Source organism: Gymnoscopelus braueri, assembly GCF_963280865.1.
Source record: "Gymnoscopelus braueri genome assembly, chromosome: 23".
Taxonomy (NCBI): domain Eukaryota; kingdom Metazoa; phylum Chordata; class Actinopteri; order Myctophiformes; family Myctophidae; genus Gymnoscopelus; species Gymnoscopelus braueri.
In genome coordinates, this window is record NC_137625.1 from 7,181,747 (window position 1) to 7,206,487 (window position 24,741).

The following is a 24,741-nucleotide window of genomic DNA, read 5'->3' on the forward strand; positions in this document are numbered from 1 at the left end:
GGATCCCAATGTTGTGGCGTATCTTGTAGACCAGGCCCATTGTAAGTTGCTGTACTCTGTCCTCAACCCTAAGCCATCCAATCCTAGCAAAATGAGCAGGGGTTGGATGGGTTTTGTGATTGAGGCCAAGAAGTAGCCTTACTAGTTTGTTTTGGGATGTCTGGAGCCTTGTTTTTAAGGCCTTGGTGGTGTTGTGATACCATGAGGAGCATGCATAATCGAAATGACCTTGTATGAGGGCCCCTGCCAGAATCATCAAGGTACATTACATTAAGCATTCCACAGGAAAAAAATAATAATAATAGATGTGTAGAAAATACATAATACTCTTTGTAAAATATCAATTTGCCAAAGAATGAATATATTTAAGAGAGATAGAAGATTGTAAAGAAGCATATAAAATAATTTTCAAGACAACACAATCAAAATATTAGAATTAATTTGCCTGGAAAATTACCGGCGGAATAGAAAAAATGCCCAAAGAGTCGCATAGTTGCTTGCTTATTGTGTTGTTATTTCTTTCTTTTATTTATTTTTATTTTATTAATCACATCTCTTTTTTTCCACATGTAAGGGAAAAAAGCACAAAAAGGGGATACAAATGTACTCCTGTACTTCTGTATCTATTGCACTTGTAATGTCTCCCTAATCAAAATATTTATATAAAAAAAGAAGAAAAAAAGAGTTGCATAATTAGGAGAACTCCTCACGCTAATGAACCAGAGCTATATAATACTGTGCTACTGTAGCAGTGCTACATGTTCTTTATGTTTCACTAAGCAACTTGCGGCTTCTTCTTTTCCTTCCTCTCCTTCTTGCTCTTGTCGAGTTCGGCCTTGTGAAGGACATTCTGTGTTATCTGCTGCTCTGATTTGATGAACTTCTTGACGGCCTTGGGCACATCTGGGATCGCGTAGGACAGGACAAACTCTGTTAGGAAGGCGATGTGCTGTAGAGGGATGTTGTGGAACAGACAGACATAGAATAATACATAAATAAGGTATAAGTATAATAGTATAAGGTATGAATAAGGTGGTAGCACTACAGTAGGCAGGCAGGAGGGCAGACAGATAGGCTACATATATATGCTAAACATGCAATAAAATACATTGTTTAATTGCAGTATTTAAATTATGTATTCATAATGTAAATTAGTTATAGATGATGATAAAATAAACAAACTGTTTATAATACTGATTATTTTGACTGAAAAATAATGGTGGCATTGGTTACTCACCTCCAAAATAACAATAAAAGCCAATCTGGCAGCAATTACATGCCAGTATTTGATATCGTACTCATACTGCCCTACTCCCGGTGGTGCGCGGAAATCTCTGTACCTGACAAGGGACAACATTGTTTGTTACACAAAAAACAAAGAAGCTAGGAAGAAACTGGTGGCTTCAAGAGCACATGTATGTACATGTGATGAGATGAGATGAAATTAGATGAGATGAGATAATTATTGAAATTCAGGTGTCATAGCAGCAGTAAGCGTGAAAGACAGGATAGAGAGGTAAGAGAAGAGAGAGGAAGATAGATACAATAGAAGTAAATAGACTTAGAGTCAAACAAAAGACATTTGCACTGGGTCTTACTGATTTAATGTATACACATTCTATCAATAAATATAAGTATAAATGTACAATCTTTCACCAGTGCATATATGGATGAATATAGATCTATTGCCAAGGGATATATGCTGTACAGACTATGAACAGTGAATATGAGACTGATAAATGTACAATGTCAATCTACCAGTTGTAATGGATATTTTAGAATGCCAACCTGTTCTTCTATCATTTCTGTACTATCTAACTCTATTTGAACCGAGGAGGTTTAAACTCACAGCAGGGGTCTTTAGTCAACCACTCTTCACATGAATGTGCTAAATCTAACTCAGCTACAGCTGTCAATCGAACAGCGGAGCGGAATCCTCCATGCTATTCTCTGTGTCAGCATATCATTTGTCCTGTGATACTATACATGGTCATTGCTATTTGTATTTGTGTACCTTGTATGACCATTTAGAATAGCATCTTTGGTAAATGGTCTACTATAAGAACTATGTGAGATGGGTGTTTGAGAGGCTTCTGCCCTACGGGGCCCAAGGTCTGGCCAGGAGGCCAGAGCTCTGTCTGATCTGTATGCTGTTTGCTCTGCTGAAATCTTCCTAATAAATGATCTAAAACTTCACCCGAATGGAACTAAATATTTCTATAATACAGTCACCAGTTGTTTCATAGCGTGTGTCTCAACCCACAGAGCTAAATGAGACAGAATTCTGCTCTGTACCTGCAAGTGTTGTCAAGTATGCCTGTTGTGTTTGAGGGTCTGCTCCGAACAGTGAAGTCACTTATGTCAAACACAGACAGGGAGTTTTGGACGTATCCCTGCATGGTGTGGTTACTGTGTTTTCCGTACGGAGAGACGGAAAAAGCCCAGTAGTACACAAGACGAGGAACCATGTCTGATGTGAAGGCAATGATCATTCCCTGAGTGAGAGGGAGACAGAAAACAGGAGTCTATACTGTAAATGTTGTATGACAAAGGCTTGTATGAAAAAAAAATCACAATATCATGTGGATGGTTAAAGTGTTAAAATGCAGATCTTGTGTGCACGTTGCACTGTACAAGGTGAAAAGGTCCTTTATGTTAGTGAGTGTGGGTTTAGTGCAGGGGCGGAGCTGCACGGGGGCTTTGGTGGCTATAGCCATATTATTATTTGTTTTTATAATATGAATGACAGGGGTCACAGGGCGGTTTTATTTGAGAAATTAACGGTCATTTCGCTGTCCTGCTCGGGACATATACAACCTAAAATACTAATCTCATTAATGGAAATATAAAATCTTTCTTTACCACTTTAAAAGGTGGGTAAAGTTGAAAATACGCAATACTGTATATAGGTAACATAAATATAAAACAATAAGATACACCTAGTTGATAAATACATTTTCTATTCCCATTCAAAATTATTCGTGTTTTGCAAGTCCTGCACAATGGCTATCCAAATAAACATTAATTATAGGCCTATAATTAAATTAACAATATTACTTGGGTTTGGTTTCCCAAATGTGAATAGACAGGCAGCTGTGTGAAATGTACATTCAGCGTATGCGTAGTTTGGTTCTGGCTGTGGCAGCGGCACACCAGCACACCAGCGGAGCACACCATGTCCAGTTGGCTCCAAACTTGGCACATTTTTTGTCATTTGTTCTGCTCTTTGAACTACTTTTTTTCCTGTTTTCTCAGAAATTGTACAGTTTACATTCATATTACATTTTTGGCCCATATTTTGGCCAGCTAGGGCAGCGGTTCTCAAACTATGGGTCGCGACCCAAAGTGGGGTCGCGGGAAGGGGCCGTTGGGGTCGCGCAGTGGCAACCAAAAAATATGCCTTTTTTTATCGGCAAAAAAAAACCCTAATATGGGGTCGTGGTATAAGAAAGTTTTAGAACCCTTGAGCTAGGGTGCCCGGTCGGCAGCCGCCAGGGGTGCAATGCTCACTGGACGGCCTTGCACGGCGTGTCGGAACCTATTTGACCAGGAGCACGCGCAGGCACACGCATAGATTTAAAACTACTTTCAATTCACACTTCAACAAAGTTTACAAAGGCTCCCGACTCACGCCAGGTACATTAATATAGGAATTAGCCTATATGCATATCAATTGTCCATTGTGTGACCTATAGTGTAGGTGTTAAGCGACGTGCGCGTCACGCCATTAAAATACAGTGCAAGCACTTCCCAAATGAGCATAGCAACACTGGCGGCCGCCACACCAAACCCACTCCTGCCTATCGACTCCATGGCTCGCAGCAGCATTGTGCATAGTATAGTAATGGCAGCTTTTACATGTTACTTTATGTAAGTTAAACAGATCAGGAAGATGCAGGACCCAGTTGTCAGGAACCAAACTCCATGTTTTATTTGTAGATCTCATCACAACAGAGAGAGACTAGTGTCTCCCTCCAGAGCTTCCCCCATCACTCCCCAACACCAATCTCTTACAGACAGTGCCGGATTTATAGGAGTTGAGGCCCATGGGCTAGAGTAATTTTCGAGGCCCCCATGCGGGGGGTCCGCATGGGGTCCGCATGGGGACCCCCCGCGCGCGCGATTCTTTTTTGCGGTTTTGGGCGGATTGGGTTAGTTTTTTTTCCGTTTTTGGTTTCTTTATTTCGGTTTTAGGGTTAGAAAAAAACAATTTGATCATAAAAAATAATTATATATATATATATATATATATATATATATATATTATTATTATTATTATTATTTTTTTTTACCCAAAAATCGGAGGCCCCCCCAGTTGGAGGCCCGTGGGCTGCAGCCCACCCTAGCCCAACGGTAAGTCCGCCCCTGCTTACAGACATCTATACAGTCAGGAGAAGTACACATGAGGTAACAACAGATGGTCACTCCTTACAGAGGCTTTATTCTATAACTGACTCACACAGAGTCGGTATGTTTGAAATAGGTTTGCATGAGTCGAATGTTTCTAAAAGACTTTGTCAGGGAGAGGAGTTTGACAGGGAAGAACAGGTGATGATTGTTGCCTCTTACTAATACATTCAATTAATCAATACCACAATGACTGTTATATGAATTTTATCCACCACAATAGCCATCTACCTTCACTCCATCGGGCCACAAACGTGGCCTTTCAGACCCCTCATTGACGCAACTCTTCTATCCCAATAGCTCTGGAATTGTATACATCGCTGCTCTTTACAGCATATTCATCAATGTCCCATGTGCAACATTTGTCCCTTTTTTGCACCCACACAAGTTTTTTTGTAAGTCTTAAGGTCCTTACACACCGGGGCGAATTCTTCATGCGAATAAATACGTTTTTTTTTAAAACCTGATAAAGTCAATGCAAGCGTCCACATCAGTTTCGCGAAGCGAAAAAGCGTCTTTTTATTATTCGGAACGAGTCCGAATTTTGCGTATATTTGCATATTCGCCGGTGTGTAAGGACCTTTAGTAGTGAAGGGCAGTGTGCTATAAATGGATGGATTACAATAAAAATCTGAGCTGGGTTGTTACATTGTTTTGTATGAGAGTTTAAGTAGTTTGTCAATACTCACATTTGTTACCACAGCCATTAGGGCGATAGTCTGTAATATGGGTAGCCAGGTTCCAATGTTCTGGGCCTTCTCTGGTACCATGCGGTACCAGTGGGTGGTGATCTTCCAGGCATCGATCCGGATTTCTAACAGGTTGTTGACCAGAGCCAGGACCGGAGCCAAGGGGAAGGAGGCCACGAACAGAGTCACAAAGCCAAACTGGATCACTAGGAGATGACATGACATGAGATGAGAAGTGAAGAGTCAGCTCTAGATAACTGTATCCAAGATATACACACACGCACACATGCATGCATGCATGCACGCACGCACACACACACATACACACCCATCTCAAGGTATTCCTCCAACAGTCCCTCTTCTGGGAATGGCAGCAGCTCGTAGTCTTGTTCCCAGCGGGGAATCTTCTCAGGGGGAATCTTCTCAGGTGGATTCTCCTCGTCGGTAGCGGTAGTACCGACGTTCTTCTTCTTCTTACGGAAGTTCTTCTTACCGAAGTTCTTCTTCCACTTACTGAGGAGTCTGACAGAACATAATAGTACCAGGAAAATGGACAGAAAGGGTAGAATGAGAGGTAACGAAGTGGTAACAAGGAAAATGAACAGAATATTCATTCACAGAGATATATTGATTAAAGTTTCTCCCTATAGGCTGCAGTGTTGACTAATGACACACAAAGCATAATGCTTCATGTACATTAGTAATTCATTACTTGGCCAAAAGCAGTTTCATTGTGCTTTTAGTTACAATACGTACGGTAGCAGGATCTCCTGGATGTTGTTCAAGACGACAAGCCCACCCATGACGACACCCATCTGGATGGTCAACTCCATCAGACAGCCCGCAGGGTCACACTGCAACACCAAGATACACAGCAACCGTTACAGCCAATAGAACTTTCTATACTTATTTCCTTCTTAGAAAGAAAGAAAGATAGAAAGAAAGACAGACAGAAACAAACAAACAAACACAAGAAATTGGCACACTCTGGAGTGTGTATCTCCGCCAGGTGGCCTACCCAGTAGTAAGTCGTGGGTTGCAGCCGTGATGACCTGGAAGCTGCAGGGGGTACAACATTTTTGCCTTCCCAGGCCCATCAAATTTGGAAGGCAGTCATACCAAATTGGAATGGAATCTGCAAAATGTGACTCCAAAGATAATGTACTGATTTGTGTGAGTTTGGACAATATTTGTTGGAGTAGTTGCAAAATGTGTTTTGAAGGAAACGTGGAATTTCAGAAAATCTACTCTGGCACAAATGGCTGAGGCCTATTTGTGGAGTTCATGATCCAAGGAATCCAGGAAAAAGGGATTTTGATTGTGCGACATACGATTCAAGAGTTATAGGCCAAAATGTGAAGCAGCTGTTATAGTGCCACCATCTAGCCAATTTAAAAAAGGGGTGGAGGTTCTTCCTTGGCCTACTGGCAGTTTGTGTGCAAAGTTTCATGGCAATCGGACGCTGCGAGTTGTGACAGATACAGATACAAAAGCTGACAGATACATCACGATCACGTGACCACAGAGATCTGAGCTTTGGACAAAATATGTATGACAAGTAGCATAAAGTGTGTTTTGAAAACAACACGAATGGCAGAAAATCTTGTCAGGAGGAAAGGGGTGTGGCCTATGTGGGAAGTTGTGTCATGACCAAGGAGTCCACAGAAAAATTAATTTATTGTACAGCTTATGGTTCACGATTTATAGGGCAAAACGTGAATTGGCCTGTTAATTGGCCGATAATGATATCAAACTATCCGGCCACTAATGGTGCTAACGTTAACAATAGTTAGCTGTCAGTTATAGCATCTACAACACACAATTGGAGGATAATATCACATGATCCCATTAACCCTTCCCAAACATCTGTCTTTGTCTTCAATTACTTTTTTTGTTTTTTGTGAAATCGCTTTTGGCTTTGTGTTGTATAGTGCCTCCTCAATATGTAATTCATATTTGGGGTCGATCAGGTCATGTGTTCTTGTCCAAAACAAATCAGGTTGGTTCAACAAGTTGTTGTTTGGAGGCTCCTTAATATGTGATTCAAATAACGGGTTGATCAGACAAGTCTTTCTTTTAAAGGCCCCTCCCACAAACTTTGGGGGCCAATTGTAGCCAATCTGTATGGAGTATGAAAAGTCTGCTTTTTTTATCACATGATTCCACTGAAAATGTCTAGTGACTTGCCAAATGGCAGAAAATCTAGTTGGGCATAATGGGCATGGACTATATGGGGAGCTTTTCTTTTTTTTAAAAGCAGGCCCCCATGAGGAAATCACAATCTCTGTCAACCAGGAGGTGTTTCTTCCAGCTACAGAGTTTGATAGGAGCAACTAAAAACAAATGACAAATTGTACCTCCTCATTCCGGAACTTTCCCAGGATATAAACAGGCCGTCCTGGGTAGCCAACCACCTTCCCCTTGACGAAGGCAATGTAGAAACAGGAGGAGTAGTAGTTAACAAACTGAAACAGGAACATCTTCATGCTCAGACTGTTCTCGTAATCCGTCTTGGTCCGAGGGATCTCTGTTTTCAGGGGTTAGATCAGTGAAAGAGGGTGTGAGATTGACCTCTTTTGCTATTTTCTGTAAACAAAACCATGACCAAACCCAAGACCTGTATGGCTTTGGGTTCACGTTTTATTATGGTCAATAGACCCCTTTTCTACCATCCATAAGAAAATTAGGCACAAAGTCTTCTTGACCACAAACCTGATAGGCTACACAGCATTAGCTACTGAAATGGGCTTATGTGAGAGAAATCTGTTCTTCCACCTTTGGACACATCCATATCTACAACAGACGACAGACAGACAGACAATTTAACCGTACCTGATTTGAAGTGTGCGCTAGAAACACAGGATCTCAATGGAAACAAGTCCTCAGGACCTTTTTGGGTTTTCCTTTTAGACCAAGTGTATGATTGTACTCGTGTTGTCTGCATTTCCCTCTAATAAAGTATTCAATCAATCAATCAAAACACAAACACGTTTTGATGATCACCTCAGTCCAATCCTTTTGTTTTATATCATGTTTATTTAACCATTAGTTGTGTGTTGTTATTTTTTGATTGGCAAAGTGAGCTGTTAAGCGATTAGACTGTAATACATTTTCTTTACAGGTTTGCTTTCTTGGTCAAAGCAAATATGGAAACAGTGTGTGCATGTATGTATGTAATAAACTATCTGATATAGTAGGTGGACTCTACACCGGATTAGTCGGTTTGTTTGGAATATAGAGGTACTGTGATCGCTTAAAACAATGCACTGCAATGTAATCCTGTCTCAGTGTAACTTTAGCTTTGGAGCACTCGTTTTGGTTCACAGTCAATGCTTAGAAGTTAGAAGTAGAAATCAAAGCGGAGTTGAGAAGCAAACTCCTTGGTATTACAGAAAGTGCTCAGACTAGATAAAAGAAAATAATGTAAATGCTTTATCTGACTGGTGTTTAAAGCTAAAAACGGCAATACCAATTAATTCCCTCTGAGTTCTGAACGCTAGACACCACCCACTCAGTACTCTCACTCTGCCTAGCAACAAGGCAGGTAGAACCCCTGAAGCACTGTATACAGCACTTGAGCATTTTACCATTCTCCCTGGTTTATTTTTCATCAATCTCTGATGTGCTTTGACATAATTATCTTATTTTGCCATTTCTGGTGACAAACACAATGGACAAAGTGTGTGCTATCATTAATTAATTGCCATCTGGTTGTGTTTGTAGTCGAACACTGCTCAGGGTACTGCCATGAGAATAATCACACAAGGGGCCACGTGGGCCCCCAGGGGCCACAATAGCAATAATAATATAACAATAACAATATGCATGGACAAATGAGGGGGAAATCAGAACGAATTGCGATGATATTGGAAGCAGCCAGGAGATACCTGAGGAGGATATAAGTGGAGAGGATCTTGATAAGCTCTTGAGGGAAGGATTTTTTTTTTTTTCACCAAATGAGATATATTAATCGCCTGTGGAGGGCAGCATTACACATCACCGTGTACAGCCTGCCGAAAACACAAAAGAAGAAGAAGTCTATGTTCTCCCCCTCAGAAGCTCATTTAAGTGGGCAAACTGGGCATTGGGCAACAGTCTAACCTCCGCGACCGTTTTGGTTGACAAAGACAGCAGTAGTTGAGCCATGTTTGCTTGCTACAGAGCATGCTAATGAGTGCTAAGTGCTAACAACAAATGAATGCTAACACACACACACACACACACACACACGCTCACAGAGAGAAGCAGCTGGTCACGTTTGATCGGGCAAAAGCCCTGCCTCACCAAAGTCTGTCATCACTTTTGCCACCTTCTGGTAGACCTTGTTGAGGAATGTGATGACGATGAAGCTGATGATGGAGGCGGTGATGGAGGTGGTCATCTGTGGCGTCAGGGCTATCTGCTTCCCTTGGGTTGAAATTGCCGTGGAGCCCTTGAAGAAGTTGCTCAGTTTTGTTTCAGTCGAGAAAACAAAGAACACGACCAGACGGTACACGACGATGCCCATTACAGACGCCAGGATCAACAGCACCTGAAGGAGGAGCAAGAGAGAAGAGGAAGTGATGTGGTGCTGTGTGCTAGGAGGACATATGTACAGGTACATTCTCTGGCAGTGAATAAGATGAAACCTAATGAGTTGACAGAGGATTTGCATAAAATAACACCTCACCATGAACAGGATGGCCCCAGTTCCTAAGGAAACCCGAACACGTCGAAGCCAGGCTGAAATATGTATTTCTTCCTTTTTTTCCTGAAACATACAATAAAATTACGTTACAGTTCTCTGCTTTGATAATATTGCCTTAAATTAGCCTAATATTTTTTTATATTAACACACTGGCAGTGTATCTTAACTTGAGCCTACATGAAGATCAAGAGACCTTTGACATGGAATACTGGAAAGGGGTGCTCCGTGTTGCACAGATCTCTGCCAGGGGGCCTACCCATGGCTGTGTAATGTTGCATAGTAACCGTAGTGTGACCTCATCTTTTGAATATTTTAATTTATTTTAAGTGTTTTGCTTTTGCAGGGATGGTGTGAGGCATTGTGACAACCTAAAAAAACGTGTATGTTGGTGGATGCATGCACTTGCATATACTGTAGTAAACGTAGTGTGGATAAAATGGGTATGACATGGGTATGCCACAGTATGTGTTGATGTGTGTGCTCTCCTGGTGGAAATAACGATGTTAGCCATTGTTTATAGTGAGGAACAAGAGCAAACTGTTGAACATTCTGACTGCATGGACAACAACTATTATTTATTACAACATGCTCAGCGATGAGGAGAGTTAACCCACTTCCTCCAGGTGGCACATATTCAGGCAGAAATCAGATTTCATTATTGTTCCCATGGCCTGTAATCTAACTCATTTGTAATAGATACCCTCCAACCCTTGCCTGGTAAACTCCTCCCTCCGGAAATCTCATTTGTATTTGATTTCAGGAAGGAGTCTGGCATGGGGGCCTGTTTGGCTTTTTGGCTGTGGGCTGGAGCTGGAGCTGGGCGGGAGTAATATCGTTGACTGACAACCCCTTCAGCCAATCAGCAGTTCGTTCCCCTTCAGGCAATCAGCAGATCATTCCACCACTACCAGAGAGCAACGTAACGCAGGGGGACTTTTGAAAGGGCCATGCCCAAAATAGGTTGCCTTATTCGGATACATGCGTGTCACTGCCCGCCCCTGCCGGTTCTCTGATATTTTTTTTTAAATAGGTCTGTCATGATTAATTGACCACATATATGAAGTTAAACAACTAAATTCTATCCGAACGATATCTTAAAAGTAAATTCCGTGCATCAAAAAAGTTAGAGAGGGTTTTGAAGTTTTAAAAGAGAGACGAAAACAGCGCACAGAAAACAATGGCTGCCGTTCCATTTTGGTCGACTGCACTCGGATCCATTCGGGTTCACTCAAACTCGCCACCTGATTGGCCAACTTTCGCTGTCAATCACAGAACAATGGGCTTTACCAGGCTAAGGACGCTGATAGGCTCGTCCACTTGGTGGACGGCGAAAAAATGCCAAACAAGCCCTCATGCCAGACTCACTCCTGAAATCAAATGGAAATGAGATTTTCCGGAGGGATGGGCTTTACCAGGCTACTCCAACCCCATGTCACCCCTTGTTCATTTTCTGCTATTGACATTTCATGAGACTACGTGTCAGTTTATTCATTTAATGTGTCAATTATGTTGAAAATGCGTTTTTCTTTTGCATGTATTGTTTATGTATTTTATATTTTTGCGCCCTGCAGCAACCAAATTTCTGATTTGAAACAAAAAAAATCTTACATGATCATGGTCATATGCTTTTTCCATTTCGGCCATTTTTCGGTCAGATTTGGAGATGTCATGGTCACTGGCCTTTTCCAAGTATTCAGGACGAGGCTGTTCTTCCTGCTCCAGAAACTCCACGGTGTCCCACTCAAACTCAAGCTCCGCCTGGTAACGCTTCCATAACTCCAGGAACAACGTCACTGTAGCAAGGGAAAAGAAAGACAAGATCAAACTGATCTGCAAGAAAAATAACATTAGGAGGAACAACGATGGAAGGAAATACATCTATATGCTTCAATGATGTGTCTGTAGTGGTGAGTTGTAACGTTATTGTGTTTTGTGAGGCCAAAGAACTTTTAAACGGATGAAAGTTCATCACTTCTATGTCAGTTATAAGTATAATGTATTTATACTGCCACAGTCACATCACAATAGCAAAGATAAATGATGCAAAAACCATGAGTCAGCAGTTATTTAATTTATTTGTGCTTTTTACCCATTTTCTCCCCAATTTAGTCGTTATGCCAATTGATTCTTCCACACACACATTTGTGTGTTGTAACTGCTGTTGTATGCTACTGACTCACCTGCCAGTGAGGAGCCCCCACGGCCAAGACTTTACAGCCTTTGTCCTACTTCTCCCCCCCAACACTCCCTGCTGACAGGTGCCGCCCCAGCCCGTAGGAATACATGCAGTGATATCACCCTCCCTGCCCGGCTTCCCTCCCCCGAACACGGGTCAATTGTGTTCGTATAGACACTCGTCAAAGCCGGATGTACCAGTGGGCAGTTATTGTCTCCGCCAGGCCGAAAGGCTGATTGATGATTCGTGTTTTACCTAGAACTGCACCAATCTGTGTAAAACTTTGTATGTGCACTCCGTAGAGGTCAAGGAAAAACCTTTGCCCTGTATTTTTCACATCTGCCTTTTATAGCGCCACCAGGAGGCCGACTTATTTAAAACTATTTTTTTAATATTACTATAGTCATGTGATCAAGACGGATCTGTCTGATTTTTCATATTCTGTTCACATTTTCACATCACATATTCACATCTAAAGTTTGCAGTAGTGGCTTGTTTTGAACAAAATGCCGCAAATCATGAACACAGCATCCGATTGTGGTCAAGCCTTGCACGCACATTCACACTATGTTGAGGAACAAATGCCACCCTTTTAACATTGGCCTGTTATAGCGCCACCAGCCACTTCTAATTTAGCAAAACACATTTTTGGAACAAAATGCCTCACATCATGAATCCAGTGTCCAATTGCTGTGAAAAGAAAAAAATGGCACCCTTTTCACATTGGCCTATTATAGCGCCACCAGGAGGCCACAATAACGTGCCTGACCTGGCGGAGACCTGTGCTCCGAGGAGCACTTTTTCTAGTTTTAACAATGCGCTACCTGTAGTCATAGCAGTTATGTTGCCATAAGACGTTTGTGGTCAGTGGGTATAATGGATCAGCAGATCTGTGTCATCACATAGAAATCTGGAAACCTTTTGAAATTATGAAAGCTTGAAAATGTCTATAGTTTAAGAGTCTCACCCCAGATTGTCATGAAACCAGCAAACAACAGGGTCCCAAAGTTATCAAATATAGAAAGTATCTGGGGAAAAAACAACAATAAAAACAACAGCATTTACACACATCTTTATATTTCAGATGTAGAAAACATTAAAATATTCAAATATTGTGAGAAACACCTTCTGAGTGTATTATGCTGAGTGACCTAATGTTAAGCTATAGAAAAGTGGCTGAAGCAGTTAATTAGTGGGATGTGATGACAGTGGGTTATAGTGTAGAGGAACATGGATCAGTTCATATGAACATCATGGCGACTTTCAACTAGATTTTCAGCTCCACCGGATAGGTGCCAAAGAATTCTGAGAATAATTTGGAGATAGTAAATTGTGAGGATAACATTAGCGTGCTTGCCTCAGCAAGCCCATGAAACATCTTGAAATGTGTTTTTAGTAGTAAGTGTTTCACTCACTTTAGAGGCTTCACACGCGCTGCTTAACTTCCAGTAGCCACACTCTCTGTCACACTGTGGGCACATCACTATAGTCCCGCCAATCTTTGGATCACACACCTCTTTACTGTCAAATAACAGAGGAGAAACGTTAAAAACTGTCCAATCACAAGAGGAAGATGTTAAACATTGACCAATCACAAGAGGAAGCGGTTAAGTGGTAGTAAGCGGTTAAGTGGTAGTAAGCCCTGCAGAAAGTATGTAGTTATTGTCAAAGTCAAGATTTAACAGCATTCATTTATAACTAACTAGAGGTCCGCTAGCCGCGCACGGGGCTCTAGTGAGGGCGCGCTTAGTTTGGGGTACCAAAATCGTGGGATAAAAATTTCCAAAAGAAAAGTAAAAAAAAAAAAAGAATGAACAAAAAAAAAGATGAGGGACCCCCTGGGACCCCCGTGAAACATGGCGGACCCCTTCGGCTGTTTTTTTCTTTTTTCATGAAGGTGGTTGCTTGTTTCTGGCGCACGTCTGGCAACACTGACATCTGCTTGTCTTTTGGCAACGTGGCAACCCAGATGCCGAGTCGTGTGTTGGTGTGGGGAGATTACAAAATCGGCTGTGTGGTGTTGGTTGTCTTTGGGATGTACATGGCACGTGAATGACGGACATATTACCGTGAGTGCGGTGTGATAGAGACATGACTAAAGTGAAAGCAACGGCGTGGGTCGAACAAAAAGGTAAGCAAGAGCGGGGGTTGAAGCGAAGGACGCGCTTCTGTTGTTGTTGTTGTGGCGATGCAGAGATTTCAATGGCCGCCGCGTCGTGTTGCTTCGGCTGAGGCCGTCGGCGTTCGGTGGTGCGCACGGTAAACGGTGCGAAAGTGTTTCCCCGTCCGTTGTGGTCGTAATGTGGTGAGTAGAATGAATTATGTTCCGTTGAGGCAAATGTGTAGTGAGCAATGAGAAGTACCCTACGCCACCCGTAAATTCAGCGCGCACGTTGTGGCTGGTGTTGTGGTGAGATGTCATATGTAGTTGTTGTGTTTAGCCCAAATCAATGCTGTGGGTATGGCGTCTGCGGCGAGAGGTCCAAATGCATGGAGTGGGTGTGGCGTCAGCGGCGGAAGTAGCTTTCTCCTTTATATAGGTAGATGCTATGAGATATTATTATGGCTTATAGTTAGAAAATTCTGAAATGGTGATGTGAGATTACTATAATATGATTCATATTGACGCACATCCAAGTGGTTCTTCCCCGGATATTCCATCCATAAACGAAACAGCCAATGCCTGCGATGGAAGCGATGAACAGCATCCTTGTGTAGAATCCCAACCAGGCAAAATATATGGCGATCTTCTCCCCGAAATAATTCCTGTGAACAAGATTAAATGAAATTTGAAAAAATGTGTGTCAATTTCTGAAAGGAAAAGGAAATAAACAGCATTATGTTGCTGGGTTAATGCTGCTGGAACTGGGAGAAAGCTGAAGGTAATTCAGTTGTTTCTCTTACAGAGATTTCAGCCAAATACTGATTTAGGTTTTGTAAATAGATACTATAACTGTAATGAATGAAGTTAATAAGACAGTCTTATCACTTAGTTAGTTTAGAGTGCGCATGTCTTGGGTGACATACTGTATGCGGAAGCACGTCAGATGTTATGTTGATACCGTTGGAAAGAACGGAGAATAAATACTATTGTCTGATACACAACAAAGAGAATTCACAGAGTCGGTTCATTCCATTTGTAAGAACTTTATATGTCCTGTAAGATAGACATCCTCCCACTATAATTGACAAGCAAACTCATGGAGACTAAATGATTGCATGTGGAGGGTATCCAAGCAGACCCATGGCCCAACTAACTCCAAACTTTTCACAAAAATTCCTCAATATTCTGCCTCCCAGCATACCTGCTTCCCATACCGTTACTGTACTTGCAGGATGTACAATTATATGAAACGCATTATGCCCCAATACTTATGCAAATCACTTCGCCAGCTGCAATTTACTTCCGGAGGGTTCTTTTAACAGCCAATCATCATCATCTGCCACAAAACCTCAGCACCTTCGTTCCCCTGCAGAGCACACAGAAACAAGCGCTGCCTTGGTCTATGCAGCTCACCCCCTCCCCCCCGCCCTCAGATCTACAAGCTAACAACGCTTCGCGCGTCGACACGCTGTTGCCTTGTAGATCAGATGTACTGCCAGCAGCCCCTCCCCCTGCAGAGCACACAGGCCATCTACACAGCGCAGAGGTCACAACCATAGATATATATAAAGGCTAGATGACTCACCCGCGCTGCTGGCCAATGGAGTACGACGTTGCCACATGGCGGCCATCTTGAAACAGTCATTCATAACATTATGTCTATGGTGCATATACTTTAAAATAACCATAGCATGCTCAATTTTCATCTGATTTTCAAACGGTTTGGTGTTTTGTAAACACCAAAGATGTAATAAAATTATAAAATTATAAAATAAAATAAAAAATAAAAAAACATGATTATAATTATAAGTATGCAGTATCATAACTACATCTTTGGTGTTTACAACACACCAAACCGTTTGAAAATCGGATGAAAATTGAGCACGCTATGGTTATTTCAAAGTATATGCACCATAGACATAATGTTATGAATGACTGTTTCAAGATGGCCGCGGTTGAGCTACGCTTGCGCCGTCCCCTTGAGCCATCTAGCCTTTATATATATCTATGGTCACAACCGCGAGCGAGTGAGGGAGAGAAAGCCACACCATCTTTTGGACAACAGATCTACAAGCTTCAGAAAGACACACATGGACATGGGGAGAGGGACAGAGACACAAAGAGACAACACGAAAGTTTTCCTCTACAGCGGTCACAGCCGCGAGTGAGGTAGGGACAGAGAGACAGACAGACAGAGAGGGGGACAGAGAGAGAGAGACACACTACACAAAACTTTGCACGCAGCCATGGCACGCAGAAAAACTATGCAGAGCGAACGCACACGCAACGCCAAGAAACTGTGTGTGTGTGTGTGTGTGTGTGTGTGTGTGTGTGTGTCGAAAAACACACAAACAGTGGCCATTTTGACCAGATTGTACAGGGTCACACATTCCTGCATAACACCCTCCGCAGAAACCACGCACAGCCTTTTGCCGTGTATTTGAAGCACAAGGGGGGGGGGGGCGGGGGGGAGAGAGTCAGTGCACTGAAGTCAAGGCACAGACTACTGTGCTGTTGACGGCCAACGGAAAGGAAACATTCAGTCTAAATGTCCACTTTGTTAATTCACAACTACTGTGCCAGATAATCACCAAGACAGTCAAAAAAAAAAAAAATCTATCATTCAGTCCCACTTCACTGTAGCCTATAGTAGCCTAACTAGCCTTTACATACATTATATTTGTATTAGGCTGTCCTGACACTTATAATATTTAGAGAAATTTAACGTTTCAAATGCAAAAGCAGTGGTAGTAGTTGCACATTACTGGACATTTACACTGATTTTGCTACACACATAAGAACCCAGCTCTAATGAAAACACGTACAAACACCTATAAGTCAGACCAGGTTGCCACATTGCGTGAGACAACTACGCCACCAGCTCTATGAAAACAAAAAAAATAGCCCTCCCACATCCATCGGATCGTGTGTGTGTGTGTGTGTGTGTGTGTGTGTGTGTGTGTGTGTGTGTGTGTGTGTGTGTGTGTGTGTGTGTGTGTGTGTGTGTGTGTGTGTGTGTGTGTGTGTGTGTCATCGTCGCTTTGGATAAAAGCGTCTGCTAAATGACTGTAATGTAATGTAATGTCGCAATAAAGCATACAGTATTTACACAATACTACCTACATAGGAAAATAAAGTCTCTTCTTCACCAGATGCAATTTAAACACTGTGATGCCTGCTCAGAGTCATATTGTGTCTAACATACACATCTCCTCTCTCATCTCAGCTGTACCTGGGCCCTAGGTGTATTCCAACCAACCAGAGTGCAGTGGCCATCACTCCAAATGTTGTGACGTCAGGGCTCTCAATACTGCACATTGGGGGAGGAGGAGGGGTGCAGGGCGGGCGCACAGATCGCTGTGTGGGCGCGGGTGCTATGTGGGCGCGGGCGATAGAGCTGAGGCTGCGCACAGCGCGGCCGAAGTTCTAGTCATTACAATAACTATGAACTCAAATGTGCATTCATTGCTATGCTGTGTCAATTTATCTTTCAATTTTTAAGGCATTCAAATGACTGAATAGGTTCACCATCACCATAAAGCTGCACTGGGGGTACATTCATAAATGAGGCTATATACAAAATGTTTAGCAGTGTTTATCAAGTGAGCTCACACGCACAGTTACAAGGTACGAGCTGCCATAGAAACCACAGCTTTAACCGATCAAATTGCTTGGCAGAAATGCTCTTGGTGCCCTAGATTCTGGTGTGACTGGAGCTTCTGTGGAAGGGAAAAGAGACTCCATTACCTTATGCGATAAAGTGGTTGCCTCTCATAGAAGCCTTTGAAGAAGTTTTTGGGGTGAGCCCAATCTTGGTAGAGTAGAAGTCTGTCTCCCTTGTCCTTTTCATTTCCCTCTTGATTCTTGTTTGGCTTGATGAGGCTAGACTGAGTTAGATAAACAGCAAACACAGCAACACATAAACAAATGATTAACTATAAAATAGCGCAGTTGTCCGCCAGGCCCTGTTGCCTACCAAAGGCCCACAAACTTTTGAAACATTCATAAAACACAAACATTCCTCATGCAAACAAAATCAAATAAAAACTAAAATAACAGATGGAGGCAATCTATAGAAAATTCAGACATAGGAAGTTGTCGTGGCATTCTTGATCAATCAGAAATTGATGAAGAAGAGGGGTCAGAGACAATATTCAAGGTGGTGATGATTATGCTAATTGAACATCATGGGGAGAAGTATGTTATCTTGGCTCTTACAAGGTACAAAATATATCATATCATAAGGCACAAAGATGAACAACATAATGTACTAGATAAACAACCATAATGACAATATGAAATATAATTCTAGCACAATTGTCCCTCAAAGTATAACTGAAGCTCAGGACAGATTGTATCCCTGGTCAGCTATAGCAAGGCCAGTGGTGGGTGTTAAAGTACTTGACAGCATCATCAACTTACTTGACGGCCACAAACAACAACACTTACATAATAAGAAGAAAATGGCATGTGTATAATTGAATGAAACATGAGTCACCAGATTCACTCACATCATGAAGAGGATAGGCAGCCTTGTACACTCCATCGGCCAGTAACCTCTTGATGCCAAACAGTCCTTCTGCATAAGGGGCGTGGGTGAGGAGGAAGTAAGCCTACAACACATCAAAAATGAATTCAGATTAGCTCGCTAAATATTAATGTTATGTCTATTTTCTTCATTGTTTTTCAGTGTTGTTTAATGATTAAATACCCATTACTGCCTCGTACTATAATTCACTGTATATATGTAGTGTATTATAATCTAAGTTTGTTTCAGTTTCTCCTGTCCCAAGCAAAATAACATAACAATAAAAGACATGAACTTGAACTTATTCCATATTTATACATTATTATTAAACTGTTATTCATGTTTATTATCAACTATTTAAAAAAAAAGAAGCTGGCTCCTTAGGAGGTGAGTCGCTTAGAAACAGGACTGTCTGACTGTCTGTCCGTCTGTGAGTCCGGGGCTAATCTCGCAAACTGCTACAACGATCAGTTCTAAATGTCTTGTGCATGCTGCTAGTAGACCAAGGAAATAGTGCCTATTTTTTAATATGTTTCATCCTTTTTTGAAATATTTATAATAAGTCAATGGCTTCAAATTTGGCTGAAACCTTTGTCCAAATATGGAGATGACTGGCCACATGAAGGCCGAGTTCCGCATGGACGCCATACTATTATTATGCCTCATCTTGTTTATGTTGTAAAACTGTAAGTAAGTTTAGCATCAGTTTAAGTTTAGGTGGGATTAACTGGAAATGTCTCTTCTGGCAAAATTGCCACAGAGCTGTACATATTTTGTTTCTTCTCATACTTTATTCCAAACAAAAATTATCTGAACCAATTTGGACTTTACCATCCTGATCCTCTGTGACGTTGTGAACTTCACTTCGAAGTTCACTTCGAAGTTTTCCCTCTGCTTCATCTTGAAGGCGGCGGTGAAAGGTCTGACAGCATTATTTCTGGGCTTACAGAGAAGAAGACTTTGTTCTTCTTGCTGATCCTTTTTGGGGGGGGCCTTGCTTTGTTTGAGGGGCATCTTCATGTAGAGCCATTCTGCACACTCTTCCAGCACGCCCTGCGGCAAGTGGATCTTCACATAAATCAGTTTGTCTGATTTTACCTGAAGAAAAATAGGATGATAAAGATGATTAGTGATTTCTAATAATAACATAATGTTAATTTCAAAACATGAACATGAATGGACATGCCGCCATGTTCGAAGACTGACAACAAATGAATGGAGAGGAGATTGCTGTGTTATACTGTACTTTTATCACTATAAAAATACAGAAATAAACCACCTCCTTAATTTTGAAAACAAAAGGTATTCTTTATCTCTCCTTTTGTTGTCTGTCTATCTTGTAGGACAGTTTTACTAGGGTAAAAACAGATTTTACGACCTTCGGTTCAAGAGTTATAGGCCAAAACATGACGTAAACATGAGGTTGATTTGAAAATTATGGAGTGGAAGTTCTTCATTGGCCTGCATGCTGGCAAAGTGCATGCAACATTTCAAGGCAATCAGATGCTGTGTTCATGATTTGTGGCAAAAAGGGCCACTGTAACGCCCTAGAATCTAACCCGGGTCTCAAAGCCAGCATCTTATCCACTAGCCAAAAGGGGAATTCCCCTTTGGCTGGGGTAGATATTAGGCTTATGGTCATCAGGCTTTCTGACAATTTTTCCTGGGGCGCAACATTGTCTCGCGTTGGCCCTGACTGGTAAAGTAAGGTCATTCAACTTTCTTTCCATGCTTTCTATGCTTTCTACAGTATGTTCCTTTTACAGTATATCTAATTGATGCATTTTATACAAGGGTGTTGTGCACAAAAAATAGTAGATACATAAGTGTATATATACATGTGTATATATGTATATATATATTATATATATATATATATATATATATATATATATATATATATATATATATATATATATATATATATATATATATATAAATATATAGATACATACATATACATGCACATGCACATACACATACACATACACATACACATACACATACACATACACATACACATATATATATATATATATATATATATATATATATATATATATATACACGCAGTATCACAGTATATATTCTTTTTTTTTTGCTGTTCTCATGCTACCTAATGGGTTGGGGGGCTCGCCACTAGTCTGACGGCCTATTATTCCAACAGCCCAAAGGTCCGAAAAATGTTTGTCGAGCGTCTATACGAGCACAATTGGCCAGGTTTCAGGGGAGGGAAGCCGGGTGGGGAGGGTAATATTTGTAATCCCACGGGCTGGGGCAGCACCTGTCAGCAGGGAGTGTTGGGCGGGAGGAGTAGGACGAAGGCTCTAGTCTACGTCCTCCCGGTGGAGGCTCCTCACTAGCAGGTGAGACAGTACAGTAGGATACAACAGCAGTGACAGCACATAAATGGGTGTGGGGAGGAATCAATTGGCATAACGACTAAATTGGGGAGAAAACTGGAGTAAAAATGTCAGCACTTGCTTGGGGGACCTGGGTGTGTGAGTGCTTTAAGCCAAATCATATAGGGAGAGATGGAAAGAGGAGGCAAATCATTGTCCAGTGCGCCTCACATTTGTAACTCAGAAATTGTTCACTGAGGCTGTGCACATGTCATCTTTAGCCAGCTAACACGTGCATAGCACTGTGACGGTTACTTTCATGTGGAGCAAAAGAGACGGGTCAAGTGAGGACTAGATGAAAAAACGTGTGCATGGCAGGCTTAGAGCTCAAATGGACACATGACTGCTGGATTGTTATGAAGATGGGAAAGTACCATCACTGTACCAACTCTGTTGTGATAATATGTTGTAAGACTTTTTTTCCAATATCAATTGGCTCAATTGGCCCACTGTTTTGTTGAGTCCAGACCACGTATTGATCTCAAAGGAATAATACTCCATTGAGATTGTGTATTGAACTGAGAGTTACAGGATTTGTGAGCACATAACCTGAAGGGTTCAACGTGTTTCTCAACGAGACTACTCTACCAGAAAACCACTTTTGATTCAGACATTTGATAAGAACATTTAGAAAAAAACAAATTAGACAATCTTTAAAACCTTATCTTAAACCTAATTTTAAAAATGGCCAGTTTGTTCAGGCCACCGTGAACTTACTGATTTTGTGTACTGCAGCTCCATCTCGAACTCCTCCACCAGCCAGTATTCAAAGGACTCTCTGTGCTCCTGTGGAGGGAGAAGAGATCACACAGGATTGGAAGTGGTCTGAATGAGCCATTGTCTCTGAATATTAGGATTAAATGACTGTCCAGTAGTGATGTGCAGGTCAGGTTTTTTCGTGACCCGCCCCGCCCCAACCCTCCACGGAACCCAACCCGCCTCAACCCGCCCCGCGAACCCATATATAAATCTATGGCTCAACCCGCCCCGCGACCCGCGGTGGGAATATATATATATATTATATAGCGCTCTTTTAAGTACCCAAAGTCCCTTTAAATGTCTACAGTAGCACAACATTGTCATGGGCTGAATAAACAAGCATGTTGTTCAAAATAGTTTTTTTTTTTTTTTTTTGCGTGTGAGAGCGGCTGACCTGCTCACCCGTAGCCCGCATAATTTCCTCTGAAATCCTGACTCGACCTACCCGCGCCGCGGGTTACGGGTCGACCCGCTCATCACTACTGTCCAGGCTGTTCACTGCTGGGGTGTGATTCAATATGTACGGTATGAGTAATGGGCCAAGTCTATATAATGTTAACAGATATACAGGTTGTTTCTTGTGATAGGGAACAATAATATCAGGTTCTTCATACTTTGGTAGTGAGGAGAAACCAGGCTGTAATGACACCGTTGTAAATAAGCAGGTTGTAAACCTGCTTCAGCGAGAGAACGGTGCGTCGGCGCTTTGCCTCGAAGCGGGGATCAAATCTAATTGAGGAGTTCACAGAGAGGAAAGAGAAATACAGAGACTGGACTCTGGTTTCTGGCAGCGATTTATACTTGAATATTTGAAATAGTTTCAATACACAATACTTTATATTTTAGGCAGTAAATATGCAATGTAGTTGCTCAGTCTTTATTCATTTCACACATTCAGCTGCTGATTCTAAACTTTGATATCAAAATTTGCATCTTCCTCCATACAGTAGTCCCTTCCCCCTCACCTCACACCACCCACCTTGAAGGCTGACCATGCCCTATAACATACATGGGCTCGGGGGCCACATGCGGCCCCCACCTTCACTTAATGTGACCCACAGGTAATATCGGAATACTGATATATTGATTTCAGCTGTTACAATTGCAAACATGACCCACTTTAATTTCTTCAGTCTATATTATAGTAGCTTAATGACTAGTATTACAATTCTATTGTATTTTTTATGTCCAATGTATTTGTATTTAAGTTCATGAAGTTAACTATAATTATTATAAGTAGTATATTAAAGTAAATGCATTTGAAATTAAATTAAAAATGTACTTTTCAGGATTCCAATTCAAAAATAGCAAAAAAAAAGCAGATCTACAAGCTCAAAACGCGCCACACTGCGATGCGTTTTGAGCTTGTATCTGCTATTTCTGCAACTTTTGTGTGACATAGAATGGCTTGACAGTATATGCAATGTGGCCCTCTGGAGTGAGTGTGGAAATATAGTGGCCCTCTCCATCATCAAAGTTGCCCACCCCATGCCCTATAATGTTTCATATCCTGGAATCTCATTTAATAAAAAGAAAGGAGCAGTTTTGTTCCCCTTTAAACATCATCAATGGGTCCCCAAGAGGTCATCAATTATAAATGATGGTTTCAGGATCCTCATCTGTCTGTTTAAATGTACAGTATAAAAGAGCATGAGGTGTGATTTAATTTTCTTTTTTACCTTCTCTTCAACCATACCAAACGTGATGTGTTTGTATGTACTGTATGTGTATTGAGTGAGTACATACTGTAACTGTACATCCACATGTATGTTGGTATCAAAATGAAATTAAGCATTCTTTAAAAAGAAGTGTGACAAAATAGTGGCATAGTCAGTTAATGCCCTGGCCAATGACCATAGGCTCCTTGTGAGTCGTGAGGACCTGGGTTTGAATCTGACTGTCATGTCTTCTCTTGCATGTCTCCCCTCTCTCTGTCATACTTTTCCTGTCTCTCTCTACTATCTCCCATCTAAATCTAAGTAAAGAAATAAAACAATCAAAAAGACACACACACACACACACACACACACACGGACGGACGGACGGACGGACAGACAGACAGGGTGCAAAACATAGTCTCTGGTGGAGACAATGAGCTCAATTGTAAACATATTGAGAACAAAAATATGCTGCGTTGAGGTTTTGTTTTCCAGGCACCTATGAATCATCATCCGTCTTTGTCTGTCATGTTAAAGAAACACCCTGGCTAATGACACTTGAAACACCGTTTTTTTATTGTTGGCAGATAGATAGCTACCACAAATTCTCACCCTTTTCTTCGTTATTTCCGTTGACTCCCCTGAGTCCTCTGACTCCTCGTAGACCAGGACGAAATCGATGTCCTTCTTGTCTTTCTCGTCTTTGCCCTTGTCTTTCTGGACCTTGAAGACCAGCGAGTTATGGTCGTCCTCGTCCTCAACCTCAACCAGGTTTTTGTCGTAGTATTCTTTGTACTTTTCTTTGTCATAGTTGTCATAGTTAATATAACAGTTCAGATCCTCAAGCTCATTGTCCTGTCCCTCCATGGTGTTGAGTGAGAAGAAGGACAGCTCTGTCCTGTGTAATGTTTGGGTGTTTTTATACTGAAGACACCAGAGAGAAGAGGGCAGGGTCAACAAACACTCTGTCACCCCCATTCTTCCTGTTTATTAACTGTTGCTGGCTGACATATTAATAACACAGTTGTAAGAATGTAAACTGCATTCTATTGGAAATATGATTAATATGATGATGAATATGCGTACATACTTTTTCTTTACATTCTGTTGCTGCTATTCTTAGTTATGTTATTGCTGCTACAATGTTAAGGAACCAAAACCAAAGAATGTTACTCTTGTGTTCTCATATATAATGCAACAATAAGAAATTTTGAATCTTAAATCTTATATTCCACTTTTAACCCATTCAGACCTGAAGCCGATTCTAAAAACGGCTTCTAAATCCTGACCTAAGTTTTCTGAAAAACTTAAAATATTCATTCAAAAAGTAC

General features: G+C 41.4%; 1 protein-coding gene across 1 annotated transcript; it reads right to left on the reverse strand.

Moving 5' to 3' along the window:
* Positions 1-492: 492 nt before the first annotated feature.
* LOC308079227 (anoctamin-6-like) lies at positions 493-24,388 on the reverse strand (the record flags this gene model as incomplete). Its single annotated transcript, XM_080420603.1, has 18 exons — positions 493-949; positions 1,238-1,340; positions 2,296-2,495; positions 5,097-5,302; positions 5,425-5,618; positions 5,853-5,950; positions 7,454-7,623; positions 9,381-9,627; positions 9,766-9,846; positions 11,392-11,576; positions 12,927-12,987; positions 13,375-13,480; positions 14,591-14,725; positions 17,811-17,950; positions 18,575-18,676; positions 19,423-19,689; positions 21,711-21,779; positions 24,023-24,388. 18 exons carry the CDS (start codon positions 24,386-24,388, stop codon positions 776-778), a joined length of 2,904 nt encoding a protein of 967 aa, XP_080276729.1. The 3' UTR covers positions 493-775.
* Between the last annotated feature and the right edge of the window lie 353 nt (positions 24,389-24,741).